At 58.1% G+C, this 12,957-nt stretch overlaps 1 protein-coding gene across 1 annotated transcript in view; it reads left to right on the forward strand.

The window, feature by feature from the left end:
- KIF25 (kinesin family member 25) overlaps positions 1–12,954 on the forward strand; it is a 45,828-nt gene extending 32,874 nt beyond the window's left edge. The window contains exons 9-15 of the mRNA XM_043592768.1: positions 3,001–3,075; positions 5,234–5,383; positions 8,753–8,929; positions 9,877–10,028; positions 11,166–11,339; positions 11,677–11,832; positions 12,290–12,954. Coding sequence (XP_043448703.1) covers positions 3,001–3,075; positions 5,234–5,383; positions 8,753–8,929; positions 9,877–10,028; positions 11,166–11,339; positions 11,677–11,832; positions 12,290–12,444 — 1,039 coding nt within the window. The 3' untranslated portion in view covers positions 12,445–12,954. The remainder of the gene's footprint in view (positions 1–3,000; positions 3,076–5,233; positions 5,384–8,752; positions 8,930–9,876; positions 10,029–11,165; positions 11,340–11,676; positions 11,833–12,289) is intronic.
- Positions 12,955–12,957: the final 3 nt, after the last annotated feature.

Raw genomic sequence — 12,957 nt, forward strand, 5'->3', positions numbered from 1 at the left:
CACGTGAGAAACGGAAGGAGATGTTACAACACAATCAGCATTGGCCTTTTTCTTTGTTTTCCGGAGCACTGTGTATGTTAGGGATATTGATCTCTTGTCTGTGATTTAAGTTGCAACCGTTTTTCCAAGTTTGTTATTTTATCTTGTTTTTGCTTCTGACAGCTCTTACCTGTGCCAAAGCTGTCCCCCTGTTAACTTAATTACAGTGACAAAGGCCACCAGGTTAGAGAAGAATAAACCCACGTGTTCTAATATTTGTGTGGTTTGACTTCTCACATTAAACTCACGACCCGTCTGGAACATCCTAGAATATTGTCTAAGGGATGGATCCCATTTTATGTTTTTCCCCGTACCTCCCCAGTTAGTGGCACCACTTAGTGAAACACATCTTTTCCCCGCTAGTCTGAGATGCTTCCTTTATCATACAGTTGGCACACGCGGGTCCAGTTCTAGACTTGTCTCGGGTGCCCTGGACACCCCCTGCCCCGGCTCAGGTGCACGGCCACAGCCTCGGGTGCAGGCTTCACAGCACACGGAGGGTCCCCAGGGACAGCCCCACCCCCGCTCTTTCTCTCCCCCCGCCCCCCCGGGGTTTTCCTTTCTGTTCTGACCTCTTGTTTTGCCAACGCAATTGTATAATCACATTACCAGCTCCAGAGAAAAACGTGATGGCATCTGTGGTATTTGGGGGTGTTTTTTTGGGGGGGGGAGGAGTAAGGCAAGTTTATAAACTAACTTTGGAAAAGACTGACTTCCTCACAGAGTTGAGTCTTGCTGTCCGAGTACGTGGTCTGTCTTTTTATTTGCTTGAGTTGGGTTATGTCTTTCAGGAGAGTTTTAGAGTTTTCTCCGTAAGGGATGTGGACATTGCTCATGAGGGTTAGGGCTGGGTTTTCAGTTTGCTTTCCTCCTGACATCGATGGGAACTTCCTCCCACGGTATCTTCTGACTCAGCTGTTCGTGTGCACGAGTGTGACTGATGTTTGCACGGTCCACGAGGCCGGCCACCTCTCTCACTGCCCCCGCGTAAAGTCGCGTCCTTTGACTCTGGAGGGGCCGGTGCACGACCACACGTCACGTCCAGTGGAGTCAGTGTCCCGCCCGGATCTATGTCATCGCTTCCCTGTGTCCACCTGGGCTCCTGAGTAATGACTCGATATAGTGTTACCAAGTGCAGGTGGCACAGGACCCTTGACCTTGGCTTCACGTTGGTGGCAAAGACCTGAGTGTTTAAGTAAGACGTTCACAAAGCCTCAACTAGTTACTGTTTAGGAAACGTTTGCTGACCCCTACTATAGATTAGAGATTTAGAAGACGTTTGGCCAGTGGCCATGGGAATGCCTTGTTTGAATCGTGATTTTTAAAGGCTGACAGGAAAAATAAGCCCGCCGGAGAGCGGGAGAAACGTCAGAGAACGCCGGACGGCTTTGGGGGTGACAGTAAGGAATTACTGCTAGTTTTCCAAAATGTGGTGACGGTGACATTGTGATGTTTTTGGAACAGTCACGTCCTTTTCAGACACACATCGAAACATTTGCAGACAAAGCAGATGGACACGAGGCCAGCTTCAACCGGCTGCGGGCGGAGGGCGAGTTTGTGCAAAGTAGACGGGCCCTGGGGAGTTGGGGGACAAGTTAAAACAGAGATTCAGGAGCTCAGCATCGCACCCCTTGCTCCAAATGCCCTCCTGATCATGCATGATGACCCACATTGTATAAGGGATGCCTCTGAAGTTTAAAATTAATCCCGCTTTGGGGCGCCTGAGTGGTTCGGTCACTTAAGCGCCAACTTCGGCTCAGGTCATGATCTCACGGTCGGTGGGTTCGAGCCCTGCGTCTGGCTCTGTGCTGACAGCTCGGAGCCTGGAGCCTGCTTCAGATTCTGTGTCTCCCTCACTCTCTACCCCTCCCCGACTCTCTCTCTCTCTGTCTCTGTCTCTCTCTCAAAAATCTGGACACCTGAGTGGCTCAGTCAGTTTTGAGTCCCGACTTCCACTCGGGTCATGATCTCACGGTTCATGGGTTCGAGCCCCGTGTCGGGCTCTGTGCTGGCGGCTCGGAGCCTGGAGCCTGTTTCGGATTCCGTGTCTCCCTCTCTCTCTGCCCCTCTCCCGTCAATGCTGTTTCTCTCCCTCAAAAATAAATAAACATTAAAAAGTAAAATAAAACTAATCCTGCTTCTAGAGATAACAGGGATCCATTGGACATTACGAAACGTTTTAAAAATGAAAGAAGAGAAAAGTTTGGTTCCAGCCGAATACGAACCTGTATTTCAGGAGCCTAAGCTTGGATGCAGGGCGCACTCGATTCACTGCGTCTGCGCCCGGCGTGCTTTGCGCTCTCGGTAGTCTGGCACAAAGCCCGCTCTGCGGCTGCATTCCGGTCTTGTTTCACATTGGGCAGTGAACTGCATTTTTTGGAAGTCCTTCCTGCTTGGCTGGATTTGGGGGAGCTTCTAAACACAGAGCCACACTGATTCCCTCACACAGCAGACACCCGGTCCTGGGGCCCAGCTAACCTGGGGCCTAGGAAAACAATACTGTTTGTTGAGAGCTCCAGCATAAAAAATCAAATACTGTGTATCAAATGTTGCCTGGAGTATGATTTCTACACTATTATTGTTGGACCCACTTAAGTGGAGCTAATTTAGTTCCGGGATAATTACATGGTATTCTTTCTTTCTTTCTTTCTTTCTTTCTTTCTTTCTTTCTTTCTTTCTTTCTTTTTGCTTGCTTTTTCTTTCTGCTTTGCAAGCATTCATAATTTTGCTTATTGTGTTTTTATAACGGAGGAGACAATTCTTCCGTCTTCCTTAACCTCTGTTAGCTTGAAAGCCCATGGAATTAACCTTTTCTTGTTGAAGAAAAAAAAGGATCTTGACGATGTTGGGGCTCATATGGGAAGTGGACGAAGATAGCGTTCTTGGCAGGTTTTCCTGTTTGGTTACTGAGGTAAATCTCTTTTTCTTCCGACTGTGCATCATCTTCCCTGTGCCTCTCAGAGTTTATGGCCCCGCGGAATCCCAGCAAGCGGTATTTGGGGATGTGTGCCCCCTGCTTACATCACTCTTGGACGGGTGAGTTAAAATATCTCCAAGGTCAGTGATCACAGTTACAGGCAGATCTCATTCCTGCTACGGGATGAGTGTATCACGTTAGAGCCTGAGCATTTTATACAACGCAGAGCAGCCCGTAGCCCCGTTGTTGATCAGCGGCCATGGGGGGGGGGGGGGCTGGGTGTGTCAGGAGAAGGACCAAGCGGGACTCGAGGGACGGCGTCTGTGAGCACACCTGCCTCGGGTCCTAAAGATGTTCTAGTCACGTGTGCGCGGGCTGACGGCCATGAGCACCTGCTCCGGTTCTCTCTGGGATTCTCTGTGCATTTTAGAATTTTCAGGAGGTCTGTGAAGCACCTTAACTCTAGATTGAGGAACGCACCGGCCCTTCGGGAAGGAGCCTCTGGCCCCGGTCCCACCTTCAGAGTTGCTGTGTCTTCAGCAACGAGTGGAGCCAGGTTTGTGTCGCTGACACAGAACGCCAGGACTTCCTGCTTCAGGGTGCCTGGAGGAACCCCGGTTTGGAGGCGGAGGCTGCGTGCAGTGTTTGTGTTTGCCCAGCAAGGGCTGCCACACGGCCAACATCGGCGGCACGGAAGCTGTAACGACAGGGCTGTCTCCGCCCGCGGCGTTCTAGCATCCAAACGCACGGCGGGGGCCGGAGAGGGGGCCGGGTCCTCACGGGAGAGCCACGTGGCTCTCGTGGCACACGCCCGCGGGGCCCACCCTGCACTATGACAGCTTCTGCTGCAGCTCTTCTCCCGGAAGAGCTGAATGTGGGGGCTCTTATATCCTCCCCCAAAAGTTCTTCCACTGGGAGCCACGGGAGAGCTCTGTTTTCTTTTAAGCAGGCCTCTCTTTAGTAAGCAGCTTCCAGAAATAGAAAAGGCGTGGTGGTTGCACGATCGTCCCCAGAGCTGCCTTTCCATTTTAAATGCGAAACAGATGGCCTTGTTAAGTCCTGGGAGGCTCTCTTCAAGAGGCTTCCTTCCTCTCCACGTCCCTAAAGGGTTCGAAAGGTCCCCATCAGGGCTCGCTTGTCTGCTGTGGTCCGAGGTGTGCACACGCCTGTCCTCGGGGCAGGTGCGGGGAGGCTTTTGTTACCGAAAACGCCAGGCGGTAGGCCTCCTGGGTCCCTGCTAAAGGCAGCAGCCAGTCAGAACACTCTGCAAGGTCCTGTGATCGAAGCAACAGCCTCTGTGAGTTTGGCTTGCTGGGGATCCTTCAGGCTGTCCATCGATTAAAGGTCGATCAGTTAAATCAGCGTCTCTGAGGTGGGCCCTGAGCCACCACTGAGGTGCACGGTCTCACCTCCCCCGTGACGTGACGGGGGTCAGGGCTTAGCATTCCCCCCTTGGAGGTCTGGGACACCTGTACCCGCACAGCCCCGCCTATAAATCCCTAGCATTTATCTATTTATATCATATCCTATAAATTTACATCTATTTCAAATACTGTTTCCGTGTTCCCATCTTTCCGTTGTTTCCGGCTGAAGAAACAGCTGGAAAGAAATGTAGAGGGCCAGCCACCGTCCGTGTCCCCTGGGACGTGACCCGTCTGTGGGGTGCAGGGGGCCGCTCGCCTGTCAGAAACGCTGTGGCACACACCGGCTGACCGTGGGTGTGGAAACACCCAGCCCCTTGAACTAACAAAGCACAAGAATACGCAACGATCGTTAAGCACGATGCTGTCAGCAATGCCCCGGGTCATGTGCGTGATGGGGAGATGTCGTAGGACGGCCCAGGACAGCATGCAGACCTCTGAGTCATTCCGCGTGCATCAGAAGCCCCAGCTGACCGGGCTGCACGGAAGGTGGACGGGGGCAACGGGGGGTCTCGCTCAGGCTGGAACCCCCGCGCGCACCTTGAGCGCAGGGCGCCAGCAGCGGGCGCCTGGAGGAAACACGGAGTCGCCGAGGAGAAGCAGGTGCCGATGAGACACGTGCTGTGTGTGTGGACGTGACTGTGGTTGAATCCAGTGCTGTGAACCGCACGGCTGCAGGGATTGTGCACAGAAGAGCTGCAGTTCTAGGAAAGCCTGACTCGTAAGGGCTGGAGAAACGGACTGCAGAGCAAAGTGTGTGGCATTGTCCATCCAAGTAAACACTTTTCTTAGAATCCAGTCAGGGCAGGAGACGTGCTGTGCACTTTCCGGCACTCAAATCCGTGTTGGGTTTTAGGTACAACGTTTGCATCATGGCTTACGGACAGACCGGATGTGGCAAGAGTTATACCATGCTGGGCCCCCAGTCCACGGGGGAGCCCGTCCCGCCGTGGGAACCGCACAGCGACCTGGGAGTCCTGCCCAGGGCTGCCGGAGAGCTCTTCAGGTACCCGGGGGGCAGCGAGCAGGGGACCAGAGCAGCGGGGGTGGGGGGACGGCAGGGTGCGGAGACCACACCCGGTGCTCCTCCCAGGACCCACGACAAACCACGCAGTGTGCAAACACGCCACGCCTCGGTACCACGGACGCTAGAAATTCTTAGGGCACATTTATGTCGAAACGCTTCGTTAAGAGAAAACTGCTGGAAGGAGATCCCTAGCTAGACAGCTTCCCTGGCCGGGAGAGGGCCGCGCACGGAGTTTTTTCTGTTCTAGAATGGGAAGGGGACCGAGGGAAACCTCCGTTGTGCTTTCCTCGCCTCCTGGCCCTGGAAAGAGTAGACACCTCTGGTTTACTTCTTTGGAGCTACAGGGAGCTGGGCACGTTGGGGACGCTCCTGTCCCGGGAACACGTCCCCACAAGGGACCCGCTGCATATTATGGTTTTACCAACACAATTACTCCTGGAAACAGATAGCAGCAGGCCGTCCTCCGCAGCCCAAGTCACCAGGGAATTCTGGAACAGAGCTGTGGTCCCACACTCCACCCCCTTGGCCCAGACACCAGCCCTCCCTGCCTTCAGGGAGCCGCCCTGCAAGATACACTTTCTTGGGGTGTCTAGGTGGCTCGTTCAGCAAGCATCCGACTTCAGGTCAGGATCTCGCGGTCCATGAGTTTGAGCCCCACGTCGGGCTCTGTGCCGGCAGCTCGGAGCCTGGAGCCTGCTTCCGATTCTGTCTCTCCTCTCTCTGCCCCTCCCCTGCTCATGCTCTGTCTCTCTGTCTCTCTCTCTCTCTCTCTCTCTCAAAAATAAATAAACATTGGGGTGCCTGGGTAGCTCAGTTGGTTGAGCGACCGACTTCGGCTCAGCTCATGATCTCAGGGTCTGCGAGTTGGAGCCCCGCGTCGGGCTCTGTGCCGACAGCTCGGAGCCTGGAGCCTGCTTCCGATTCTGTCTCCCTCTGTCTCTGCCCCTCCCCTGTTCACACTCTGTTTCTCTCTCCCTCTCAAAAATGAATAAACACAAAAAAGAATTTTAAAAAAAGACACACCTTCTCACGTTTGCACCCCGCTGACTGCAGCCGTGTGCACTGTGTTCCCATGAAGACGCGGCTCCTTGCCCTGAGATTCGGTTTTTGTCCCTGTGTCTCCTTGCCCGGCCCTTCTGTGTCTCAAAATCAGAGCCAAAGACATAAGAACTCCCACACAGCCTAATATTTTGGTGCCTCTTCAAACCGATATTCTTTAAGTATTTGTGCACACAGACACATGCATGTATTAAGTTTACTGACTACCTGTCAGCCCAGGTGAGGTTGTACTGTGTAACAACCATCCTAGAAACCTCAGTGGCCGCGAGGCCAGTGAGGGGGCCTGCCCCTCCTGAGGGTGCGCGTTGTCAGAGATGGGGGAGGAGGGCCCGTGGCCAGGCCTGGCCTTCCCCCCCCCCCCCCCCGCCCCGGGGAGGAGCACATCAGTCCCCAGGGTGGGTGGGGGGCTTGTGGACAGCGGCTCAGCCTGCCCACCGCAGGTCACAGAGACCTCCATGTGGGGACACTGAATTTCAAGGGGCTAGAACCCCAGCGGGTGTCATGGGTGTCCTCAGCGGAGCCAGGCTGGGGCTGGCCCGAGAGCCGACGGCTTCTCCCCCAGGGAAGCCTCCCCGGGCAGCGGCCCGTGGCTCTCCCAGCTGTCACGTGGAAGGAGGGACACGGCAGGGACCCGGGAGTCAGGGAGAGGACCCGCAGCGGATGCCCCGGGGAAGGGGCCCCGGGGCAGCGGCCGGTCCAGCCTCTGTGCCCCTCACTGGAGCCTTCGGACCCCGGGCGTTGATCTTGGAGGATGTTTTCATGAACCTTTCACCCTAAAGAATCTTGGTCTCGGACGGCCGAGGTTACCAAGGGCGGCCCTGCCATTGTAAACAGGATGACGGCCACCCGGGGACCCTCTCGGGCCCTCCTGAGCCCGGGGCTCCCACCGCGTCCTTCCCGGGTGATCTCAGCCGATCGGCAGACGTCGGGAGGGTTTTCTGGCCGCCAAGCCGAGGGCACGAGGGATTCACAGGGTGAGCGTGGTGACTTTCCGCCCTCAGAAAGTCCAGAGTGAAAGCAGCCGGACGGTGACGATCCAGCACCACGTGCGGAGGGAGGAGGGGAGGGGAGGGAACGCCCGCCCTGCCTCAGTGCCCCCCTTTGGAACCTCGAACACCTGTGTGTAAGACGCATCACACTGTGCTGTAACTGGAACACGCGTACTTGCCGGCCACACAGCGGCTTCTTCGAGGCCAAGACCGAACCGCCTTTCAGCACTGTTGGCAGAAGCCAGTGAACTGAGGGACAAAAGAATCAATCGAGGACCTAATTTCCCGGAAGAAGATCTTCACTTGAGCTCTCCCTCCCTGTATTGTGTGGATGAGAGACCTCTAATCCGGGTTTTGTGACAGAGACACGGCCTGTCACCCGGGGCAGGGAACCACGCCGAGGTCACATTTGTGATTTTCTGGCGTGAGGAGGGGGCGCGCGGCCCCCACCCAGCGGTGTCTCCGGCTGGAGGGTCACTCTGCTCGAGTGCCCCGGGGAGACCCCAGCACCAAGAGTAATCCCAATCCGAGGTCTGTGCCAGGAATTCTCTTCCCGGGAGGATTTATTTTTCTCTCATTTTACCTTTTTTCATTTTCGTGACCGTGTCACCGGGAGACAATAATTGCTCGTTTTATTCTTGGCTCCCTCGTGGCTCCTAAGGAAACCCCTGAGCCGGCAGTACCTGGATTAGACACACCCAGACTGCGTTTTCCCGAAGTGCCAGGCCGCCCACACGGGCTCTAGCCCGGGGCCAGGACTCCCTTATGGACAGGAAGGCATCCTAGCCAGAGTGAAATGGGCCTCAACCGTGTGCATGTCGGGGAAACCGTGACCCCCACAAGACACGGGGAGGCCTCAGTGGTGAGGGGCTGTGCGGGCGGCCACTCTCCCCCTGGGTGGGGTTGTGGGTCTGTCTCCAGGAGTGTGGACGAGGCGAGCCCGGGTTCCAGAACAGTGCTGGAAATCCTCTGGGCTCCCGTGAGGGGATGAGACTCGGGGGCAGGGGGGCTTTCCAAGTGGAGGCCACGAGTTCTCTGTGCCTCTTCTCCTCGTGGGCTTGGGATCCTAAGGGTACCGAGGGCCAGAATCGTTGATTTAGATACAACTCAGATAAAATCGCTGTTCCCAAGGCCGGTACTTAGCCTACAATGTAAAGGGAACATTCCAGTCTTCCTGCGTGCTTGTGCTGTTAGTAAGATGCTGCCCTAATGCCGAGTGTTGTCACCTCCTTCTGAAAGCCATTCTTCCACAGCTTTCTCCAAGGGGTTACCCAAGTCCCTTGTGTCCCCCCATCCCCAGGCTTATCTCAGAAAACCCGTCAAGGAGCCTGAAGGTTGACGTGTCCATAGTGGAAGTTTATAATAACGACATTTTTGACCTTCTGGCCAAAGACGGTCGCACAGCAGCGTCCGGGCCCAAGCGTGAGGTGCTGACCGCCCAGGAGGCAAAGCAGGAGGTCGGTCTGCTGACCCGAGAGTGAGTATTCTGCGTGGCCCTTCAGCCGCTGCCCCTCACGGGACCCCAAGCAGAGCTGGCCACGCCTCCCTGACGGGCCCTTCATCCTGGGGACCACACGGCGCTTTTGTGCTTAGGGTGTGTTCCGCATTTTTCAATTCGCCTTAGAAATTATCTTTTTTAAGTGACAATTAAAACAGACAAGTCCGTTAACCTTTTAAAATATCTTGATGAAAATTTGATACAACACGTTCTATTCCCGGAGAGGGAGCGAGCTCGGAGAAATGGTCTTGCCCACCGTCCCTCGGTCAAGTACAGACGCCCTCATTCCACTTGCATGCACCAATAATTAATCACCTGGTAAGAAAGGACGTCCCCTTGTGTTGATTAAATATGCTCCTGAATCCACGTCTGGGGGGTGGGAGGAGGCTGGGTCCCCTTGGTGATGAGGGTTAGGGCAGCGAGCCTGGGGTCCCAGAGTTAGTAAGTGAAGGGTCTGCAGCTGTTTCCAGTGTCTGAAAAAACCTACAGGAAATGATGCCTTTAGCCACAAATTTGCACAAAGTAAGCAGAACTTTCGGCTTTTGTCTGATAGACTGAACAAAATCGCTCCTGCTGATGGGAACCTCTGCTTAGGTGTTAGTCACTAACTAGAACAGGGAAACAGACTCTTCCTGGAGTCCGTGGGGGCGTAATAAATAAAGGAATGCTTGATGTTCAAAAGGTTGAGAACCTCCACTTGGCCCCCCCCAGACGGTTGAATATTTCAGAGGAAAGCAATTCACAATAAGTAAGCCGGGCATCAGAAAAGGAGAACGTCTGATTTGCTACGCCTTATTTTGTCTAAGCTGTGCTCCAGACCGCTCTCACAGTGGGCACACTTGGTTTACGTGGGCCGAGGGTGGAGGGCGTCCCTCGCGTTGCCGGGGGCCAGCTCCCCATCACCCCCCCTCCCCCCGCTCTGCCAGGCCCGTCCACAGTGCCGCGGAGTTCACGGCGCTCGCTGCTGGGAGCCTGCAGCTCAGGGTGGAGCTGGCCACCTCAGTGCACGCCAATTCTTCCAGATCCCACCTGATAATAACGGCGACTCTGACCACAGCCCCCGCCCGTGGCAGCCCCGGTAAGTGGCCCCACGCGCCTGGTCAGGGCACGGAATGAAATCCACGTAAAAGGAAAGGCGCCCGTGCACCTGCAGGCTCTGAGGCATCATCGCACGGGCCCCGGCTGGGAGTGGTGAACACATGTGCAGGCTCTGGAACCAGGCTGGGGGGAAAGGGGATGGGGGGTGGGGGGGGGGTTCTTCGTTAACCAGGAGCGGGCGTGTTTGCATCTGGGCACGCGGTGCACACGTCACCCGTGAGATTGCAGATGCGATGTGGGCTTAGAAGGTCGCAAACCCGAGTTGCCAGGGTCTGTGTCTCGGTGAGGACGAGGACCAGGGCCGCGCACACGGGCCGCCCGCGTGACCCTCCCAGCACCGGGGCGCTGCCCGGCCATCAGGCCCCGAGGCTGGGAAGGACGGAGCCCGAGGAGCCCGACTTCTGCCAGCTCACGGAGCCAGAGCTCACCCGCGGAGGACGGCTGGGGCAGGGCCCAACTTCACACGGCGGTGACACCGACGCCCGGTGCCAGCGGGTCAACGCTCACTCTGCCTGCAGGCCGGTGTGGGCGGCCCGCTCCTGCCCGTGACCGCCCTGTGCCCCCGAGCTCGGCCTGACTGGTCCCAGGAGGGGCTTGCCTGCAGGGAGGGGACATCTGTCCGGGAGCCCACGGTCGGTCTCCACACGTGGAAACGCAGCGGAGACCAGGGTGGCTTTTGTGTTCGTTCTTGTCCCATTCTGTGTATTTTTAATGTTTTCCACGGTGAGCATACACTACTTAGGTTTTTAAAAACTCTCTTGAAGAAGCCGTCTTGGGAATAGCATGAGATGAGATGGACACACACCCCAGAGGGAGGCACGGGTCTGTCGGGATTTTTCAGGAGGATTCGGAGACAAACGGTGGGGCTCACAGGCTTTTCGGACTGGGTTTTAGTCACTGTCGTGACCGAACATTTCCAACAATGCCACTCTGTTCGTGGGACGAGGTGGGCGCGAGCCTCAGCTTCCGCAGCGGTGGCCTCCCTCTGGAAGCCCCTCCCCGCCGCGGCCCTGCCCGCCTGCAGGGGGAGTGAGTTCCTCTCCGGAGGGTGGCGCTCTGGGCAGAAGTCCCGCTCCACAGCGCCACTGAGGGAGGCTTCGTGGACCCCCCCTCCTAGGTGCGCGTCACCCCCGTGCAGCTGAGCAGCAGGCCAACGGGCCGCGGCCCGAGGGGAGCAGGCGGAGCACGTCGGGGGGCAGAGCTTGGCCTGGGGCCCTGGGGGCCCAGCGACCCGCGGAGCAGGTGCACGCCAAGCTTCAGCTCGTGGACCTGGCAGGCAGCGAGTGTGTGGGTGAGCGCAGGGCAGGCACCTCCCTGGGGCCAGCGGGCCGCGCGGGCCGTGGGTGCCGGGCACTGTTCCCTTCTGCTGTCTTCTCTCCCGTCCCGCCGTGGGCGCGGTCTCACCACCGCCCCCAGACGTGAGAACCCCCAAGCTGTGCTGTTCTCCGCGGCTCTTGCCCACCTGTTCCTGGTGAGGTGCACTGGGGGTCTCCCCGGCCGGTGTGCCCCCCACGCAGCGCACGCGCCCTGAGAGGTCCCAGTTTTGCTCTTCCTGGCTCGTTCCTTGACATTGTTAAAGACTTTGTCGCACATCCTAACTGTGTGGCCGGGTCTTTGCACTTGCCCAGGTGTGTCTGGAGTGACAGGATCGGCCCTGAGGGAGACTTCGTTCATCAACCGGAGCCTGGCGGCCCTCGCGGATGTCCTGGGGGCCCTGGCGGAGCGTCGAGGCCACGTCCCGTACCGGAACAGCAAGCTTACCCACTTTCTTCAGGACGTTCTCGGTAAGGGAACTCCCCCGGGACGCGACCCGGGGCGGTGTCCTACCGCCCTGTCCCCTGCCCCGGGCACACCCGCTCCCCCTGGACATGTCCCCCCGGGGGACTTCCTGGCTCCCCGGGTCACCGTCGTCCCTCCCACAGCATTTCTCGGTCTTTCCTCGGCTCCCCGTTCCCCCTGGTCTTCGCTGTTCCTTCAGTGCTGCTCAGCCTTGCCCGTCGTCCGAAAAGCGAGGCAGCTTCTGCGGGGACCTGGGTGCTGGGGCTCGGGGAGGGTGCCCCGCCCTGCAAGGCCGGACCCCGCGGCCCGCGCCCCCAGCAGGAGGGACTCGGCCCCGCCACCGCTGGGGGCCGGGCCCGCGTCCCTGCGGGCGGTGCCCCAACCCCACGCGGCCTCAAGTCGTGTAGAGACGCGCTCTTTCCTCGGGGTCCTTTCCACCTGCTGCTCCGTCCTGTCATAAAGGTGGCGACGCGAAGCTGCTGGTGATCCTGTGCGTGTCCCCCTGCCGGAAGCACGTGGCCGAGACGCTGCGGTGCCTGGGGTTTGGGGCCCGGGCGAGGCAAGTCCAGCGCGGCCAAGCCAGAGGGGGCAGTCCCGCCCCGCGAAAACCCAGGTGACTGAGAAGCGGAGGCCGGGCTGCACGTGGCAATGGGCTTCCCCCCCCACCCCCCCACCCCCCGCTCCGAAACGAGTTTCCTGTTGTCACTTGACGACGTCCGCGCCCGAAAATGAGCTCATTTGTTCCGGACTTCCTTCCGCCTGTTTTCAAGGAAACGGCCACACACGCCGACCCGTCAAGGCGGCAGAGACTCCCAGGCGGATGCGGGCGTGTCCGAGGCGCCCCTCGGGGTTGGGGGACTTGGGGCGCTCTCGGGGACAAGCACGGGGAGCCACGCTGTGTGCGGCCGGAGGGGGGTGCGCAGACCCGGCAAGGCCCCCGGATTGGAGCGCCGGGTCCGGGACCACGGCCGCGTGGCCGGGACGGGTTCCTCCGCCCCCGAAGCCCCTCCCGTCACCTGCGAGCCGCCGCGCAGCAGCCCTCGGGGCGCGGCCGTCTCGCTCCTCCTCCTGACGGCCTGCCCGCAGGCCGACGTCCCAGAGCCGGGCGTGACGCGCGACGCGTGACGCGT

This window comes from Prionailurus bengalensis, chromosome B2, assembly GCF_016509475.1.
Source record: "Prionailurus bengalensis isolate Pbe53 chromosome B2, Fcat_Pben_1.1_paternal_pri, whole genome shotgun sequence".
Lineage (NCBI taxonomy): Eukaryota > Metazoa > Chordata > Mammalia > Carnivora > Felidae > Prionailurus > Prionailurus bengalensis.